The following is a 21,358-nucleotide window of genomic DNA, read 5'->3' as shown; positions in this document are numbered from 1 at the left end:
CAAAAAATATTTAATCACGATTTAAAATGTAAATTACCGATTACTGAATAAGAAATGAATTTTGAACAGAATTTATTCAATGTTTGATGTTTTAATTAAATTTTATGAAAAGAAGAATATATTTATAATTATTTTAAAAGTGCCAGTTAAAGAAGCCAGACATAAAACCTTTAATGAAGTAAAATCCTCCATGTTTAACTACACTGACAAAGAAATGTTAGAAAATGAGTAATTATGTGAATGATAAAAACTGATAAAAAATTTAAAATAATGAGTTCAAAACTTTTGTTATTAATATTTAAAGCACAAATCAAAGTTGCTACTTAGAACAATTTTTCAAACTTTTTAGATAATTTTAAAAATTATGATTGATCCAAAAAACATGATTTCATATAAAAAATATTAATAAGAAGTGTTTAAATTTTCAATCGCAGGTTTTTATGCTTTTAATTACAAGCTCTGAGTATTTTGTTTCTTTTGATTAAAATATTGGGTCCTGAAAGAACAGAAGGTTGAAATTATGTTTTATTATTAAAAATTTGGAGTTAAAGGCTTATGGTTGAAGAACACGAAAATTCAGAATTTAAAAACAAGGAAACAATTGTTAAAAATATGTCTTAAAAATTTAAAAAGTTTGATTGAAAAAAATCCGGCAAGTTGATTAGAAAATTGAAAAAAAACGTACAATAAAATTCGGTAAATTAATTTGAAAATTGAAAAAACAATATGAAAATAAAAAATATTAGTTTTTAAAAACATTTCAGGAAGAGTTTTTTCAATAAACATGTTTCACCATAACCATTTTGGTGCTTATTTTTTTAATTATTGATTTGGTAAATAGTGTCCTCAAATAGAAATTTCGTCAAATTCGGCCGAACACATTTAGTTTTGGTGATAAAGAGTTTATTACTATTAAAATTGATAGATAACTGATTATGGAAAAATGTCATTACAAGTATTTTTGACATCACAGCAGAAAGTGTAAAAAAAAAACTTGATTCTATTTAAAGCTCATTAATTCATATAAAACTTTTATTTCTAAATAATATGTTTTTGATTTGAGTTTTTGTAAAAAGAAAGTGCAGAAACTTCTCTAAAGATTTTAAATTATTTTCAAAGTCATTTCAATAACAAACCCACCGTACGAGGGAAGGTGTGCTCTGATATGTCTAACCTCACTCGAAAAGCGGCGCGTCGAACTGCAGCAAGGTTTTATATACGACACATTGACCAACCGTATTTACTGTGCTTACATTCTACAACGTGTTAACAATTATGTACCAACGAGAACACTTCGACAACGTCAGTTTCTTTCAATTCCTCACCACCGTACTGCCTATGGCCAAAACCACCCTATTGACAAGTGTTGTGAACTTTTTAATTAAGTGTTTAATTTGTTTAATTTTAATATGTGCAAACGTCGTTTTAAAATAGGCTTAAGAAGAATTTCCTAGTTTTTAAGTCATCAGTCTGTACGGTAATTAAACCAAAGACGAAATAAATAATAATAAATATAAAAGCTGATAGAAATATTGCATACATATTTAGATTCGGGGAACCCAAATTAGTTGAAATTACCGTTTAAATTCATTGCACCTAAAAAAAATGTAATTTTTGTGGCCTTGTGTAAATTTTTACAACCCTTTTTTTAAGTATTTAGAAGAACAAAAAACACGAAATAAAATTGAGTCTGAAATTGTTTTTAAAGAATATTTCATATCATCATAACATTTGTTATGACATAAGAGATTTTTTTTCATAAAAAAATGGTTCGTTTCAATCTCAATCTTAGTTACACTTCTTAGAAAAAACCCATTCTAACTAAAGACGAGATAGGGTTTTTGTATATCAAGTTTTGAGTTCCAATACAAAAGGTTGATTGAACTAAAAACTAGAATCTACAATCAAAGTTAGTTTCAATTCACGAACGTCAAATAATGTCGTAGATCGAAATGTCTCAAGCCAAGGGTGATTCATGCCGAAGTTCCGCCGGAGGCGAAAAAAATTTCTGACTGACTGATCAAGTAATTTACCGTTACTACCGTCAATATTAACACGCGCAATTCAAATTACTCTTTCATTGGTTTATTATCGGTAAAAAAAAGTGACTTTTGGTGATAAAAGTGACCATTTTTCGGAAAATAGTGACTTTAGTGACCAAATGATGAAAAAAGTGACTTTTTAGTGACTGACCCAAAAAAAGTGACCAAGTCACTAAAAAGTGACTCGCTACCAGCCCTGAACATATAACAAAGTTGTTGAGAATTAAACCTACACAAATGTTTTCCACGTAGCGTAAAACTTGTTTAGTTTTAATTTAAATTATTTGCAGAAACATGAGCACGCAATCGTATGATTCATTCATTAAAAATACCCATTATTCCAACCGTTCAACTCATCTTGAACGCATCCGATCGCGTTGATCTCGCTCAATTAATGAATTTGCATCTTGGTTGTGAAGCTGCATTCGCAAGCTTCTCACAGATGATCCCAAAGATATCATCATCCACTGACTGGGTAGCAGCATACTGGAAGCTGGAACTCTTGACTGGACTTGGAACATGTTCCCATAAATCGGACACAGCCATGCATCCCGTTGCAATTGAGTCATAACGCTCTGTTGTGTTTTTTTTATGAATCAACAAATCAAGAGTTAAGTTCCAGGCGGCGGGCGACGCCACCCGATCCCAAGTAAGTGACGAACTTGGGTACTTGGGTAATTGGAAAGGATTCTCGAATTTCTCGGAGATGCCATCGTTAACGCGTTTGATGGGAGCTTCCAGATCTGCGCCGGGACCGGATATTCTAATTCCGAGACAAGAAACTCCCGGTTTCCCGGGGCCCGGCCAACAGCATCGGTACGTACACAGTTGTGCGCAATGCAATAACCCTAATTGCTCGATTTGTGACGGACAACTGCCTGCCTGCCCGTGGAAGTGAGTGTTGCTGCTGCAACAACAAGTGCTTACATACACACGATTATGGATTTGATGCATCCATTTGAATTTGCTCTAAATAGACAGTGCCTTTGGTTCTGGAAGAAGGGTGATGCTGGTCCCATTTGTACGGACAAGCCCGGTTACATGCGGCAATTTAAAGGTTTTGGGTGGAAGTAATTCCTGTGCATGCTGCATCCAGCGGCACTTTTTTTTCAAATTGTCGTGGAAGACGGTTGCCGAAATTCGTTTCCGTCTGGGGAAGGGAAAATCTCTTTTTTTTTATTTCAAGTGCTGCAGATTTCAACCTTTGGTTGGTTCTTTTTGGGCCGGTTAAGTCAATTGGAACTCTGGACCATAAATTAAGCTAATTGAAACTGCAAGGAATTACCCGCAGTTGTAGGATTTCTTTAGTTAGTGTTTTGGGCGGCCGGATTCCTTGCAGGAAATAATGTGCGCTGGTCACTTGGCCATTTGACCGTACCACTTGGGTACGGACGGATTGATGAAATTTGAATATTTCCTTTTCAAAAGTTGGAACAGCTTCCTGTAGGATCACTGTGAAGGAAGTGCCCAGTTGTTGAATACTGTTTCTGTCCATAGAAACTCCGTTTTCTTAAACAAAAAAAATGTCTTTAAACAGTATTAAGGTTCATACACTTGTTTGTAATCGGATATTTATATTTTTTTCGGATATTTTCTCCGAAACTGAATAAAACGAAAAACATAGCTCGCGTCATATTTATCAAAACAGGAATAATTAAAAGCATTTAATCAGTAACTTTTCTGCATTTATCAAAATCCGATCAGTTTTCAAACAGCCGATCCTGCTTTCTTTATCAGAGCCGGAAAATACTAACCCTTTGACAACCGTACCGAAACGTCGTTTTATAAAACCGAAAGTAGAAAATATTTTTACGAAATTCGAAAAGCAATGTGTTGTACACAGAATGGCTAATAAAACACTGCCTTTGTCAATTTGTTCAGCTTTTAAAATTAAGATCCTACGAGACGAGCAAATTAGAGAATGAAAATCTTAACGACGATATATCGTCGTTCTATACTAAAAGTGTTTAAATAGCTACTCCCTCATATCTTTTGGACCTTTGCCAGACATTTTTTTAGGTTTCCAGACTTCCAGATTTTTGTCATTTCTTCCAGACATTTTCAGACTTTTGAGTTTCGACATGATTTTTTTGACAAAACAGTTAAAATTCCAAATTTTCGTTGCAAAATGGTAGGAAATAATTCGAATTTGTAATTAAAAAGTGCGGCATGTCACGAAGATGGTTGTAAAACCGGAAGTTAAGCCATAGAACGTAGTAGAGCCGACACCACCATAATGGTCTCAGGCATTGATATTGTAAAGAATGTATGATTATTATCAAGTAATGAGTATTATTTCCTACACTGCAATATTGCGATCTGGCGACCAAGAAAAAGCTCGTTACCTTAAATTTCGCCAGCCAGACATTTTTTTACTTTTCCAGACATTTTTTCAAAATCTTCCAGACATTTTTGGAAAAGATTTGGCATCTCTGGTTACAAATAATGGAGCAGTTGTGGAATTTTGATCATTACCATTCCAAATGCAAAGAATTCTCTCTCTATTGCAATCCCCGATGATGATTCGCTCTCTTGAAGCCCGCGCAGGAGGAAAAATGAGCTAAATCATTTAAAAATTTACAAACAAGGCGAACTTTCCATCAAATCCGATTGAAACAGACTTCAGACGACTGTTTATACGGTCTTTTCCGTATTCAATTTGAATTGCGATTCGCAATACCATTGTATACGATTTAAGTTATCATTTATGATAGGATTTCACGTTTACTGGACAATCTTGAGTAAAGCACGGCCTTTAAAATCTGTCCATATAGTGCGCCGGTGTATATCGTTTTTTTTTTTCAAATTCCCATCGAAACACGCCTGTTGTGCACCATAAAGACCAATGACTGATTTTTTTTCTGTTAAGATTTATTTGTGGCAACGCTGCTCGGCAGCAGGCAGGGCAAGCCCAACCAGATTTCGTTTGTGTTGTCCAATCTGATAACCTGATAAACCTCCGTTTTCTCCTGATTTTTGTGAATATGATGGAAGGTGAGTAGAACCGAACTGCATTAAAGACATTAATAGAGGTCAAAATGTGGATTAATGACCGAAAAAAGGTCCTCACTTCGACCGAAATTTCCGATAAACCGTGTATCCTGAATTTCATTTCTCAAACTTTGTACTTAGACGGTTTCTAAGGGAGTTTTGCCCAAATAAGGGTGGTTTATATGAATACTCTAGCCTGGTTTGGGCACCACTCCGCAAGTAAGCGCGCGTCCGTTAGGGAACGGCAACTGAAAGGATGGTTGACATTTTGATACCACCGAGCCTGATTTTTATTTCTCATGTCCCTGAATTTAAAAAAAAAATTTGGCAACCCTGCGAGGAATAATTTTATGTTGCGTATTTCATTTTACACAATGTTGCACATTGATGGACAAATAGCGTAGGCGATATAACGGGTTTGCTCTCTCGATGTGTTATAATAGCGTCAGCACTAAATTTTACTTCGGAAGTCTGGACTTCCGACTTCCGAAATACTTCCGACAAAGAAAAGTGTAGTACTAGATTGTCGGAAGTCTGTGTTTTGTTGCCAGTTCACCAGTGACGTTTCTACAAATTTTAATAAATTCACAACATGGAAAAATTGCACATTGCGCTCATTGTTATCTACCTACACAGTAAACAAAAATGATCGAATTCTGTCATTATTTCACCGAATTTCAACATATGGAGTTCGTTAATCTATTCAGTAATTTTTCTTGGCCGAGTAGTGCCAAGATCATTTGTCAAATTTTTTACAGTTGTCAACGTGACAGGTTGTTGCATACCGTACATCCCGGTAGTGTTTACCGAAAGCCTGAGTTTACTACCGGAAAGCTGGTAGATATCAATAAAAAAACATTAAAAGGTCGATACTTTATACCAAAAAAAAACCGGTAGAGTTGACCGAAATACCTAAAATTATTACCGAAATACCTGTAATTATGACTGAAATATCTGGAACTGTAATTTTTTTTTACCGGAAAGATAAAAAAATACGATAATATTTACGGAACAATCGGTAGATTTCGCGAAATTTCCTGTTAATACTACCGAAATACCAATGAATATTACCGAACTATCCGTTAATGATACTGGAAAAAATGGAAAAGTTCGGTAATTTTTACCACAAGCTCGATCATTTTTACCAAAAAATTGGTTATTTTTGCTTAAAATTGTGTAATTATTACCGGCTCGGAAAAATTTACCGAGAACTGCTAAATTTTCGATAATTTTTACCGAAATCTTTCGCAGTCTACTCGGCGTTTTTTCACCGGAAAGTGACAGCCTAGCTCGAAAGTAAACAAACTTCGGTTATTCGAGAATCGATTAAAGTAGTTCGGTTGATAGTAGACGTTAAAATCATTAATTACAGATTTTTCCGAATAACAGAACTTGTTCGGTAAAAAATATACCAGCGTTTTGCAATTTGAGAATTATATATCCACCTCATACTTATGCTCATCCTAATCCTTCGATTCCCATCTCAATGAATCTTTCCGGAACAAAGTGGGCACAACCTCCCATAGCTCTCCCAGATCCCAGCTATCAGATGAGACAGGAAGTTTGAATCAAAAGCGTGCGATGATACTCTTGTAAGTACATGATAATGTTCGCCTTGCTGCCTTCCGAGCTATACCGAAGATCTCGGAGTTCACACGGTCTCTGTGGAGTTTTTTTTTGTTTAAATTCGTTTACTCGGGTCCCACACCAGAAGGGAGCGATATATCAATTTACATATTTCGTCGTCGGCGTCATCTGACCGCAGGCTGGGGGCGGGGGAAAGTGCCCTATGAAGGAGGGACCCAAGATCGGACGAGAGAAATTGATATTAATCGACACTTCCGAATGGATCTTGGTCACCGAAGGGTCTCGCCTCTCGTTGGCCTGGAAGCGTACCCAGACAATTGGTGACCGCTAACAGTTTAGACCCAGGTGGAGAACACCATTACTGGAGCTCATGGGGTTAAGGATTTAACTAAACAACGTACGGAGCAGGGTTGCAGATAGGACTCAAGACAGGGAAAACAAACAGCGTAAAACTGGAGATGGCAAAGCGTGCAAAAGACTGACATTTCACAGCCCTGGAGGAAGCCTTCCAAAACCAATTGCTCCTCACCCTTTCGGAATTCTTACTACATTCGCCTTCCTGGATTCTTTTCGGACAGCAGCGGCACTTGTCTCTGAAGGGTCAGAGATTTATTGTTATTGCCGGGGCCAATTGTCGTCGTAGGAAGCGAACTGACCGCAGTAACTTGATTTTTTTTCCTTAGCATTCGGTTCGGTTGAAGCAAATTATGGGAATCGAAACAGTCACACGTTCCAAACCGAAGGAAACCACCAGAAAGACGACTTGAAATTTCCGTTAAAACCCAAATTTTGTGACAAGTTGCATTTAAAGGGCCCCGTTTCAATGATAAACATCTTGGCGCTACCATAAGGCACCGGCGTCGACAGCTGTGCCCGCAATTATTCTGGAAGCCTTCGAGGGGAGTTCCGGAAGAACAAACATACAACACTTTTCCTCGAAGACGTTCGTTCGCCTCAAGACGTTCACCCGTTTTATAAGACGGTGCAACGAACCGAAACATATGTCGCTCCACAGAACCGGCGTACCTGGTCATAATTGCTGGCGCGTGTCACAATCGCACCGAGATAAGGCAAACGGCTTTCCAGGGCTGGACGCAGGCGTGGTTGAAATTTAATTTAAAAAAACTGTAATCAAATGAATAAAAACTTCGTTCTGAGCTTCAGTTGGAGATGTATGTTTTGAGGTCCAATCTGGTAGAATTGTTTACCCTAATCCCACCCTGTTGGTTCAGAAAAAAAAACCGTCCCCTGCTGATTGAAGACGATTCTGACATGCAGTCACCAGTAATTCACCTCCGATATAATTTCGTTGCAATTCAGATGTGTTTAGATGTCTTCCTTTAGGTAGGATATTAATCTCAAGATATTTATTTTTAAAAATTAGCTGCTAACCCGATGAACTTCGTTTCATCCTTAAAATATTATTAAATTCATGTTAAATTTTCCTATCGACTGGCAAGGTAATGATGTCAATGTTTTCGGCGTTTACAGTCTTCAAAAGATGTTAAACTAGGTTTAACCCTACATCCGACGTTTCGGCGTAACTTACTTAGCCTTTTTCAAGGAATCTAGGAACCAAAGTATACAAAAATGGCATTAGAATTTTTTGTTGTTTTATAGTTTAACATTGAAAACTTATACAATTTAATTAAAGGGTGATTCGGTCAAAATTTGGTCAAGGGAAAAAACCCGTGTAAATCGGTGAAATCGTTTATTTAAAAAATCAATTTAAATTTCTTTTTTCAAGTTTAATTAGTATAAAATTCAGGAAAATATCCAGTTAGGCTTCTGCTTTTTCAAATCCGAATTGCCAGGCCTTACGCTTAACCACTGCCATCAGATTTTGTACAGCCACCTTGTCCACCTTCTTCGCCGCAGAAAGCCAGTTTGCCTTGAACTGCTGCTCGTCCTTAGCAGTTTTTTTTGGTCTTCTTTAGGTTCCGCTTGACAATAGCCCAATATTTCTCAATTGGGCGGAGCTCTGGCGTGTTGGGAGGGTTCTTGTCCTTGGGAACCACCTGCACGTTGTTGGCGGCGTACCACTCCATGGCCTTTTTACCGTAATGGCAAGACGCCAAATCCGGCCAAAACAGTACGGAACAACCGTGTTTCTTCAGGAAAGGCAGCAGACGTTTATTCGAACACTCTTTCACGTAAATTTCTTGGTTGATAGTCCCGGAAGCTACGAAAATGTTGCTTTTCAAGCCACAGGTACAGATGACTTGCCAAACCAGATGTTTTTTCGCGAACTTTGACAGTTTCATGTGCTTGAAAATATCTGCTACCTTTCCCCTTCCTTTTGCCGTATAAAACTCCTGTCCCGGAAGCTACTTGTAGTCGGCTTTGACGTTGGTTTCGTCGTCCATTACCACGCAGTCAAACTTCGTCAGCATCGTCGTGTACAGCCTCCGGGCTCGCGCTTTGGCCGTCGTATTTTGTTTATCATCGCGATTTGGAGTCACTACCTTCTTGTAAGTCGATAGTCCGGCTCGCTTTTTTAGCGATTTGGCCAGCTTTGCGTGCGAGTAGCTCAGATTTTCGCGATGCGCGAGATAAATTTTGATACACTGCTCTCCTTCCTTGGACGGCATCTTGACAACTGACGAGTGAATTCCAAAATCAAAATAGGAGCAACATTCTACACACACACACACACTTTCAAACTGAGGGGTGTTCAGGTTTTTTAAATGCAAAATTGAAATAAATACGTCAAGTTTATATTTACTAAATTTTGACCGTATCATCCTTAAACTTGGGTCGAAATGTTGAAGTTTTTGTATTTAAATTTTTGAATGTGTAAATGATATTGTGATTTGGTGTACTTACAGTAATTTGTCGTTTTAACTGTCCAGTATGTTTCTCGAATCCACTAAACTGTCCGATATTAAAAATGGTTCTCGTTCAGTTGTCTGTGAATGTTTGGATAAAAATATGGCATTCAAACTTGTATGTAATATTATATGCTCCATGTTCTACTTACTGTTAGTAGACCCAATCACAATATCATTCACACATGATTTTGAGGAAAACAATTCTGAATTTCTGTGATTTTAACCAAAAATTCGGTGATGGTTGTCTGTGATATTATTTCTTATAATTTCATTGGAAATTCATGATCAATTGAGTCTTTTTCTATATTTTAGTTGGGGAAAATCAATTTATATTAGGAATCTCATCATACTTTTATAATCTGAAGAAAGAAATCAAAATTGTATATTGGCCAAAAAAAATATAATTTTGGAAATCCATTCAAAATTCAAAAATTCTGTGAAATCTGTGAATACTTCAAAATTCTTTGTTCTATGACCCAGATTCTGTGATGAAAAATTGCTCGAAAATCTGAGAAATAGCAGATTTTTCTGTTATTTCGGCAACCGTATTTGTACGTTGAAAGGGATTCAAGTCACGAAAAAGGCACAAAAGTACTCTAAACGGGATTTACCAGGTCACAAAAAGTGCATTGAGGTACTTTACAAAATCATATCACTACTTCGAGTTTTAGTTTCAGTTAGAACAACATCTAGGCGTGCCCTTGTGGTAGAGTGTTGGATTGGTACCACGAAGGTCGGGGTTCGATTCCCAAGTTGGGCAATTTTAGATGGCAATGTGTTCCAGGTCATATGATAAATTTTGATAAATTCTAAAATTTATACAATGCCAGAATTTTTTTAAAATGTATTTTCTTAAAAATTGACTAAAAATCTTTCGAGTAAAATCTATGATAAAAGGCGAGAATGCTAACAACTCAAAGGATCTTTTATTTTAAGTTTTAATTTGCTGATCTTTAATTCAATCGATAAAGAAATGAAATACGGCAATTTTTCATGAATAAACATCAAAAGTTATTCGATTTTCACTAAATTTTCGGAATTAAGTTTTTGGAACCTATGTTCAAATTTTAGACCCGTGAAAAAATATTATTCAAATTTAGTCTTAAATTGCCATAAATAAAAGTTGAAATTTATTTTATTAAGAAATTAGCTATCTAAAATACTTTTTAAGCGATTTCACCGAATTATCAGTAAATATTTTGTGAAAAATAAATTTGTTATTGGATATTTTTTCAAGTTTTAATTGTTCTGAAATTTTTTTTTAAATTTCAGTCTTGGTATTTGAAGCATTTTTGAGTTTATTTTAAATACGTACACAAACACATACAGGAACTCAATGAAACATGATGTTTCCTCGAAGAAATTCCATTCACTTAACTCTAAGCGTACATCATTCGAGGATATGATGCCTAGCATCTAAAAACATCAACCCACAGAATGTGCATTATGAATGCCGTGACCAAGATTCGATTTCAGGCCTGCTGACTTAGAAGACTTGAAGGCTATCCTCTAAGCCACGGGCTGCGGAAATTTTATGTTTTGTCTTGCTACAATTGATGGTTATGCGTTGGCTTTTCGTTCTTCTCAAGTTAATTACAACAGCTTTTAAATATGCCACATTGAACGTTTCTTATGGTTTGCAACGATGCCAATTAGCATTCTTTCTAAAGATTTTTCAAAAATTCGCTCAGGGGGGCGTTGAGCTCAAAAATTGAGCGAAAGGGGGCGGTGAAGGAAAAAAGTTTGAAAACCACTGACCTAGAAGATCTAACAGTGACCTATTTTTTTAAATTTCTTATGATTGATTCCATGAAGGTAAGGATTGTGGAAGGTTCAATCAAGCGCCATCAAAGAAAATTCGATCGGAAAAATTATAAAGGAGGTCAACTTTTCTGTTTTATTCGCCCAGCTGACAAAAAAAAACTGATTTTTATATCTAACCATCGTTCATGAATACGGCATACTGAACAATTTCGAATCCAACGATTTTTTCTAACACTGTACTGATTGAAACTATTTTAAAATTCCCACCGTGTTTGGAATAGTTTAGGTGACCAAAAAAACTGAGTTTGTAAAAATTTAGGAAACAAAAAAAACAGAGTTACTGGTGCCACTAGGAAGGATCATTGATCTTCCACATTGAAAGGAAACGCACAATTTGCATTCAGAACCCAATTCAAAAGAGATTATGTAAAATTTTGACGACAACATCCGTTTAAGTTTAAACGCTGGCGAAAATCACTTCTACACCGCAACTTGTCACAAATTCGGAATCATTGCAGTTATTAACCCTGTCAGGACTGGTTTACTTTTTTGTTCTTGAAACAAAATGTTTGGAAAACAAAAAAGGTAATGCTTTTCAATATTAAAACTCTACTGTTAATCGTTACCAAATTCTTTTTTTTTTTCATTTATCGATTGGCTAATGCGGATAATATCCGAGTGATATGGTTCCTGCCAAAGAACCAATTTAACCGGACGTGTGACATTAATGGCCCAGCTGATGATGACGATGCGGATGACCGGCTGATTCCGCGTGTACGCAAATAAATTCTGCCATCATCGTTGTAGAGCTTGCCGTCGTCTCAAGAATCATTCTGTCGTGCCCGGTCCCTTACGACGATTGTGTTTCTGATACGAAACACTTTTTTTTATTATCCAATTTATTTTCTGCGGAGACTCGGTTCCGTTTTATGAGCCTGGGACTGGGCCTCGTTAGGTGTGATGATTCACACTTGAGTTGAATTGGTGGATCTGGAACGGGTACAAGAGCATCTGCGGAGATGCTCTTGAAGGATTTGGAGTGGGGTAAGAGTTGGTTCTCCGATATCTTGCCACTTTCCCAGGGCAGATCTTGAAGAGCGCTAGAAGCGCTCCAGAATAATTAAGACCGACATTCAATTGATATTTATGGGACAAACATATAACCGGGTCAATCACTTAGAGGACACGGTTCCAGAAACGAACTGGATCGGTGACCCAATCAACTTACTCCTTCCGGGCCATGAGATTCCTCCGTGAACTGCTAAAGAATATTGTTCAGCTATGTTTTTTTCTCAATGGTTCGAAAATTTACAATAACAACTCCTAACAGCTGACTTCCCGGTGGTGAGCCCTCGATCTGATTCATCTGAATCGATCGACACCACATAACAAGGAACGCATTCCAGCATCAGAACATACTTCTTATTACCTATAAAGCACCGGGTGCTTGCAGCTCCTAGCACCTAACCCACACACCGTTGAGGTTCGGTTGAGTCCGGATGAGGAACCAGAAACGTTCCTGATGAATGATATAGAAATAGGGAAAAACGTCAGCAGGACTGGAAAGGAGGAAAATGTTTAAAGGTCGTTCACTTTGCAGGCGAAATTGAACTTTTCTGTAACAACGCGATAAGGCAATAGAAAGGTAAAAAACAAATGGGAGCCTATTGTATTTTGTATTGGAGTCACTCAAATTTGAAAGTAGGAGAGGTCGTTGAATGCATGGCTTTTGTTAGGTAAAAACTTGTTTGGTTTTCAGACTCAAAGTTAAGAATCGAATTTATTTAGGCTCCCTATTTCGAGGTTGTGGGTCTTCTCTCTTTTATGCTCCAAATTTAATAAAAATCACTTCAGTATTTTTTTACTTTTTTTGAAATTTATATAAATTTTGTAAGACGCCTCCCCCCCCCCCTTTTTTTAAAAAAGGAGGAAGAATGCCATCTCGTTCTGTAAAAATTTGTTTGTATTTATGTTTTGCTGGAAATATCTCGACTATTGATTATTTTTGGTTGATTCAGTAAGGGACCTCTCCTCCCGTTTTGAAAAAAAAAAAGTCTTTTGATTCAGTTTCGTATATAGTCTTGTTCTGCGAATGCCTGGAATCATGAGACAAATTGCTCGAAATGTATCGTATTTTACGTTAATTTTGTATGAGATACGTTCTTCCTTCAAGTGTTACAGACGATACAATACTACACAAACCATCCTGGGTCTAAAACCCCGGATACGACAAGACTCAAGTAGATCGGACCACCCGTTTTCAACTGAAGATGCTACAAAAACCTTAATTTTAATGAATCGGAGTGTTCTCATACAATAAGTCGTCAAGTTGTACCTCAAGTTGTTTTTTTTTTCAATTGGTACAATAAATCGTCTTTTCAGACTAAAAACTTGTTTTGATAATTGATTTAATTGAAAATCGCTTAGCAGTTTTTCCAAATGCACCGAATTTAGTGTTGATTTTGTATGGGAGCCCTTATCATAAAAATCATCTTGTCATGTCAAAAATTGCATTGCACCAAATTTTAATAAAACCACATGAAAATTGTATGAGTTCTGTGTTTTTTCTATGATTTTTTATGTGATCCCTCTGATTGAAAAGTACTTTCATCTTTTTTTTTTCCAATTATGCCTCTGAATCTTTTTATTTAAAAATCACCTGAAAATCGTTCGAGTTATGTCAAATTTTAAGTTCAATTTGTAGGGGCAAAAATGTATGCAAAAATTGTGAGGAAAAACTATCTCCGTTTATACGTGATGGTGTGACAAAGAAAACGCTCCCTTTTTAATTTAAAGGATGTAAATAGCCACCGACTGTGGCCAAGAGGATAGCGTTCAAGTCTTCTAAGCCAGATGTCATGAGATTGAGTCTCGGTCACGGCATACATAGTACTATTTCTGTGGGTTGGTGGTGTTAGCACTAGTAAGACGCTAGCCCTCATATCTTTGAAAGATGTACGCTTTAGTCTTAAGTAGAATTGATCTCTTCAAAGAAACATGAAGTTTCACTGAGATCTTGTATGTGTGTGTTCGTTTGTTTTTAAATTGTGAATCAAAGCAATCGAAAGATTCCCTTTGATTAAACCACGGTATAAGAAAACTTCACTGAAAAAGATAGTAAGTTGCTATCGAAATACCGGTATCTGAACTTTTCCTTTACCGTGGTTGAATTGATGGGAATCTTTCGATTGCTTTGATTCAGTAGAATTTGTCAACTAAGTAGGCTCACAATACATAATAGAGTGATTGGTTGTGAATGAAAAGGTTGTTCCAAAATTTGGCTTGTTTCAAGTTGCAAATAACACTATGTTTAGTGCAATTACCCATTCACAGGGAAGAGTGGTGTAATTTGGAGCCACCTTTATTCTCTTGTTTTTTTTGCTTAAATCAAATCATTAGAATCAAGAGTACAAGCCTTTTCCCTCGACCGTTTATAAGATACGAATTTGAAAAAGGTAAACCCTACGCTAGGCACGACGCACGTTCGTTCTCTCTTACAGCCCATCATTGCCATATCCCAACATCGGGCGCACGCCACCAGGTAAAATCCTCCAGGTGTGCATCGTCAATTAAGGCTTGTTTCATCTACGAAGTTTATTGCTAAGAAAAGTCCCACAATGTTTGAATCTGAGTAGGTTGTTTCTAGAAGTGGAATTTTTCTAGTTAAACATAACACGCTCCAGTATTTCAATGTTGAAAAAAAAACAAATTTGTTGTAAAATTGACGATTTCTAAAATATTTTTTGCAAAAAAAATCTTGTGCATTTTTAACTCAAATTTCAAAACTTTAAATACTTTTTTATTTGAAATATCACCTTATTAATTTAAAGAAATAACAAATTAGCAAAATTTAAGCCTTTCTGTGCGATACCTATCTCCCTCCGTATATTTTCCTCCTGAAAATGTGAACCAGGATATACCGAACAAAATTTCAAAGAACCAAAGCTCAAGTTTTCCCCTGAAAGAAAGCAAACCAAGGAAAGTTTCTCCTTCGAAACGCTCCTGTCGCACACATCCACATCTAGCCCAACACACACTCCTGGGTTCTTCTCTTTGGTCGACCAAGTTGCGGATGGTTGGTTTCGAGCCAGCCGCTGTACGTTGGTTGGCTTGACTCGCAACGATGATCACGATGACAGGGCTTCTAGTCAGTGTGGTAGGAAAAAAAACGAAACACTACACAAAAACCCAGGCTGAAGAAACTTGCCTATACCTCCCCTCATTCTCGGCTGTAAGGCAGCCTAAAATTGTAATGAAAAAATAAAACCAAGCACACGCGAATGCTCGTCGACAAATGTACGCTAATACCGACGTCTCGCTCTCTGAGGTGGCGCTTTCTCGCTTGCACCTTCACCGTCTTTCTTGTTGGATTCTTTTTAACATTGTTCGTTCCCCTACCCGTTCATCGACACAGTGTATAGCAGTGATAATAATGCCAGTTCTTTGGCTGTTTGCGTTTTTTTTCTCTTCCCCATTTCTTCTCTTCATACTCACAGGTCCATGCGATGGAAGGGGAATTATAAGGCCGGGTTAAGAGAGGGGTATCGTTCGGAATCGTTGGAAGGGGCACTCGCTTGTCGTGGAAGCCGTCAACAGCAGTCTAATCGTATGTTTCGCCGTGGCGGTTTGTCAACATCGTCTTCGTTCTCCGGTCGTAATATTAAGAATCAGCCACGGGTACCGCCAACTCAAAATCGGGGAGGGGAGAGTTTCTCCCACCGTTCGCTGGTCTCTGGGCCAATAAAGCTGTTTGCCTCTTATGATGTCATCAGAGGAGGACACTGATTCTTTCGGTTTGTACGTCGATAAGTTGGACAAGAAAAACAAACGAGCCAGACAGCGCGTAGACGCCGGAGAACCAAGAAATAGTTATTCCTCGATACCGAACTTTAGTTCGAGACCATCCAACTTCATGAGCGGTGGTCTATACGGGGCTATTTTTAGCCAAAGCCAGCAACATTTCGGTGGACTGTTTGGTCCTGGTGGATACGGACCAGCCAACAAGATGCTCAACGAGTTGTTGGGTAGACAAGTGAAACAAGCACAAGACGCCAACGATCCAGACAGTGTAATGCTATCGTCGATCGAAGCAGCCAATGCCGCAGAAACTAACAACACCCCATCCAGTAAGCATGGATTTGAAAGCACAACAAATCTGAACAACAACAACAGTAGTACCAACAACAATAACAACAATTCACCCACATCAGATGGATCTGCAATGATGGGTCGAAGGAGTAGTAACAGTCAAAGTAATGCAGTCAACAATGTTGGCAACAACAACAGTAATAGCAGCAGTGGTGTTATAGACCTTGACGGTGGTTCTAGAACACCACAGCCTAATGATCTGGCGCATCATATGTTGCGCAATATCCTGCAAAGCAAAAAGGAGCTCATGGCTCTGGGTGACCGGATATCACCCGAGAATAACAATGTGATCAGTAAAAACAATAACATCTACGACATAACCAAGTGTGAAACAGTGAACGGTGATGTGAGTGACTCTAGTGACCTAGGTGCTAATAACAACAGTGTCTCTGGTAAATCTAGCCAGAAGATCAGTGCGACCAATAATCAAATCAACAACAGTGATAACCAAAGTCAACCGATTAGGCCAATTTCTCTGGGTTCGAATCAGAGCAACTGTGAAGATATGCTGGCCGCTGAGTTGGGTCTCAACGATCGGCCGCTAAACGGTATGGTGGGAGGAAATTCCAGCAGTAACAGTGTCCGATGTTCTAGTGTCAATCCTAAACAGGAGAAAAGTGATGTGATTGATGAGTTGGTGGCATCGCTTCCGGATGAGACTGACGATACTATGCCATCTCCTGCCTCGGGCAGCAATGGAGTGATAATCACCAAACAGGAAATGGACATTGATGATTGCCTGGAAGACAAAGATCGAGACGATCGGACACCGAGTCCGACGCCGAGCAAAAATGACTCGGAATCGATGACACTTAAACGTGCGCGAGTGGAAAATATTGTCTCGTCCATGCGAGCTAGTCCTGCGTTGCTTGGTGCGCAACCTGGACAAGTGAACGGATGTAAGAAACGAAAACTTTACCACCCACAGCAGCATGATAACAGTGCTGCAGAACGGTATGCTGCAGCTGCTGCAGCGGGCCTAAACCTTGGACTTACTCTGCAAAATTTCATGCTTAGTGCAAGTGCCGATCCTGATGATGACGACGATGAATTGGAAGTTACACCACAAATTCATCAGAAACGAGTCGAAAAAGACGTACTTAAGTCTCAGCTGCGATCGATGCAGGAGCAGCTTGCTGAAATGCAGCAAAAATATGTGCAATTGTGTTCTCGAATGGAACAACAGTCTGACACTCAGGAAGCAGACGATAGTGTTAGTGATATGGAAGATGATTCCAACCATCCCGATCTGTCTCCGGATAAGTCTCTGATTCAAAGCTCTCCATCCTCGACCCCGATCAAAGACGTCGGTAAAGGATCGGATGCATCGAGTATGCTCCAAATGATGAGCAAGATGATGTCGGCAAAGATCCATAGTCAACTGCCTACTCACCCTCATCTGCAAGGCGGTTTCAATGGTACGCACCTTTTCTTGCAGCACATGCAACAGCAAGCAGGATTGCCGCACGATGGAATCAGCCAACACAACCAAATCAGTAATGCAGCAATGTACCAGAAGCTACTGATGGAGCAGGAAGCACGGATGGCCAAGGAAGTTGCAGAGCAACAAGAACGAAACCTACAGAACACCAACCAGCAGCTGCTTCAACAGCAAGCACTACAGCAACAGCAACAAATGCAGCAACAACAGGAGCGGAGTATGCAATCAAACAACTCAACACTGTTACAGCAACAGGTGCAGCAACAAAATCAAGCTCCACCACCCCAGCTTCAGTCACCGCAATCGAATCAATCTCAGCAACAGCAGCAGCAGCAGCAACAACAACAACAGCAAATGCAAATGCAAATGCAGCAGCAACAACAGCAGCAGCAGTTGCAGCAACAACAACAGCAACAACAATCGTCGCAACCTACACCGCAAATTCCTCAACTACCCCACCTGCCTCAGTTACCTAAAGGTGCAGTTATTCCATCGGAACTGTCCAGTCGGTTGAATCTAATGAGATCGACTGCCAATTCTGTAGGACCAATGTCCGGCTCCGACCTGGAAGGTCTAGCCGATATCCTGAAAACGGAAATCACTGCCTCCCTATCTAATCTGGTCGACTCGATCGTGACGAGGTTTGTGCACCAGCGGCGATTTCTTGGTAAACAATCGGAAGCCGCAGTAGCGGCAGCCGAACAGCTCAACAAGGACCTAATGATGGCATCCCAACTTCTGGATCGTTCAAAATCCCCCCGAACGAAAGTCTCCGCGGATCGAGGGCCCAATGTCAGCAATAACAGTAGCAATCTTTCAGGTAATGGACCAATGCATAGTTCTAATCTTAATAATGCACCTAATGCAAACGTGGTGAACCAGCCTCCTGCTGGCAACACGATGCTCTCCGGTCAACAGGGTAATGGGCCACGTTTAAACGGCACCGCTTTTCCTCCTATGGGAATGCCGATGCACGTCAACAACGCACCTACGCACGATCCCAAGACCATGAACAATGTCAATCAGATGAATATGCCACCTCATGTTCGACCTTCTCCTTCTACAGCTATGTTCCAGCCGCCGAAAGCGCCGCAGAATATCAATTCGGTAGCCGCCGCCGCGCTTTACAACTCGATGAATGCCCTCGGAAGTAACCCGGTCAATCCTTTCTGCCTACCGGAACCTCGAGAAAATCCAGAACAAGCCGAAGCACTGAGCTTAGTTGTTACACCTAAGAAGAAACGTCATAAGGTCACAGACACCCGCATTACTCCGCGAACTGTCAGTCGGATATTGGCTCAAGATGGTATTATTCCATCGGTGAACGCTATTCAGCTGGACCAAAGCAACAGCAACCAGGGTAGTAACAATAGCAGTAATAACAACCTGAACAACAACAGCAACAACGGTAGTAACAACAACAACCTGAACAACAACAATAACAATAATAATAGTAGCAAGAACAACAACCAGCAGCAATTCAACAGTCAACCACCAAGCGTGCAAGCGAGCACACCAAACGAGAGCCCCTCGCCACGTGGTTCCTTCCATCCTCCACCCCCGTCGATGCTTCCGGTTTCGCTACCTACATCCGTGGCGATACCGAACCCCTCTCTTCACGAATCCCAAGTATTTTCGCCTTACAGCCCCTTCTTCAACCCGCACGGCCCACCACACGGTGGACCCCACGGACCCCAGCCATCACAGTTCCATCACGTGAAAATGTCATCGAGTCCCCCCGGCATCAATGGCATGATGGACCCGCGCGATTCTCCTCCACTTCCGCATCCGCCAACCATGCTGCATCCGGCGCTGCTGGCAGCCGCCCACCACGGCAACTCGCCCGATTACGGTCACATCCGGGCCTCCATGGACATCAACGACCGCAACTCGGACTGCAATTCGGCCGACATCTCCTACAACGGCATGGAGCCTACTATATCCTTTTTAAAGCAAGTTTTATTTCTCTTTTTTTCAATTTGCCTAATTTAGTTAATGCTGTTTTAATTGCTATTTGCATCGGAAAGACTTGGTGTGACTGCTACACGCCCTTTTGCCACCACCCTCGTAATGAAAGGGCTGATGATGGCAGTTAATAATTAACAATTGACTTCTTGTTTTGTTTTCACGCCACTTTAATAGTTTCTTCGCTCATTATAGCGTGAGAACAAACCTATTGCTACTTCCCTTTTGAACTGGGTGCTTTCATTTTTACCAAGAACCAACACCCTTCAAGGTGCCTTTGCCGGTAACTTTTGTGTCTGGGTCCCCGGATTTTTTCCCTGTCCCATCCAAACCGACAGAAACAATGCCTAGTCTCGTAAATAAATTAAATGCATTATCCTTCTCCGTTTACCCGTTTCCTGTCTTAATCAGATTTAGCATCGAAGGGCCACTTTTATAGTTTCTCGCATTGCACTTGCAAGACGGAACGTTTAATTGCCTGGCGAAAACAAGATTAGCGAAAAGCAGATACTTTCGATGGAATCCTGACAAGTGTGTGTCTTCCAGTCTGCCAAGCAAGGGTCAGACGTTGCAAATAGTGATTACCGATAGCAAAACTAATTCACGGTGCCACCGTGTAGCTGGGAACTGGTAACACCCAGTTCCCAGTTACACGCGGCGCCCATATCAAATGTACCAAATCAATAACGCAAAACAATCGAACCAAACCAAAACAGCCTTTCCTTAACTCCGGTGAACTCGTCAACTCTAACCCCGATGCACCTGCGCAAGGCCAAGCTGATGTTCTTCTGGGTCCGGTATCCAAGCTCCTCCGTCCTCAAGATGTACTTCCCGGACATCAAGTTCAACAAGAACAACACCGCCCAGCTGGTCAAATGGTTCTCCAACTTCAGGTAAGTCACCATCATTAGTTTCCCCACCGAATTTCCTAAATGAGTTAATTTACTCTGCACCGACCCCTAACTGCGCGGGTTGGCCAACGTAAATCGGAAGCAATAATTTAATGGAATACGTTATGATCTCTCTGTGTGTGTGGTTATTGGCCGGAAAGCCCCGAACGAATCTTGTAGAAGCGGGGATGATGGGGTGAGATATAACGGATCGAACTTGACGGGGCAGACATTGACCAACCGAACCGGAGACCCGCGGATGTCGATTAATTAAATTGAAATATTTATATGTATACCGCTCCACACACGCTCTTTTGACGAGAACAGACATACATTTGGTTGACCGACGCCGTTTTGGGGTTCAATCAATCAAAACATGCCCAAGTTTGACCACTTGGTTCTCCGATAGGGGGGGCTCTTTCGGGATTCATCTCAGTAGGCGACTGTTCCGTGATTGAACTTGACGCCTAACGGCAACTTGTACTATGTCCTTATACGGTTTAATTTTTTTTTGCTAGAATTAACACAGGTTCTCGGACTGGAACTGGAACGTCACTCACTAAAGTGAGGTTTGGCGTTGAGGTTTGCATAATATTTATGATTGATTGTGACAACTCTGCTAGGGGTCGTTTGGGAGGTCGTTTCCTGATAGGCTCTATTAATTATGGATAGTCGATTAACGAATTACGGTTTGCGGTT

At 39.7% G+C, this 21,358-nt stretch overlaps 1 protein-coding gene across 4 annotated transcripts in view; it reads left to right on the top strand.

Annotated features, from left to right (window-relative positions):
- LOC129749654 (homeobox protein prospero) overlaps positions 1 to 21,358 on the top strand; it is a 246,547-nt gene that overhangs the window by 172,069 nt on the left and 53,120 nt on the right. For 3 of the 4 annotated variants that reach the window (XM_055744859.1, XM_055744720.1, XM_055744782.1), the window contains exons 3-4: positions 15,712 to 19,742; positions 20,508 to 20,662. In XM_055744859.1, the coding sequence (XP_055600834.1) occupies positions 15,975 to 19,742; positions 20,508 to 20,662 (3,923 nt within the window). In that variant the 5' untranslated portion in view covers positions 15,712 to 15,974. Of the gene's footprint in view, positions 1 to 15,711; positions 19,757 to 20,485; positions 20,663 to 21,358 lie in introns of all 4 variants that reach the window. The other variant, XM_055744929.1, reaches the window with a different exon arrangement.

The sequence above is a fragment of the Uranotaenia lowii genome, chromosome 1 (assembly GCF_029784155.1).
Source record: "Uranotaenia lowii strain MFRU-FL chromosome 1, ASM2978415v1, whole genome shotgun sequence".
Taxonomy (NCBI): domain Eukaryota; kingdom Metazoa; phylum Arthropoda; class Insecta; order Diptera; family Culicidae; genus Uranotaenia; species Uranotaenia lowii.
Note: the sequence above shows the minus strand (reverse complement) of the source record. Positions and strands in the feature narration are given on the sequence as shown.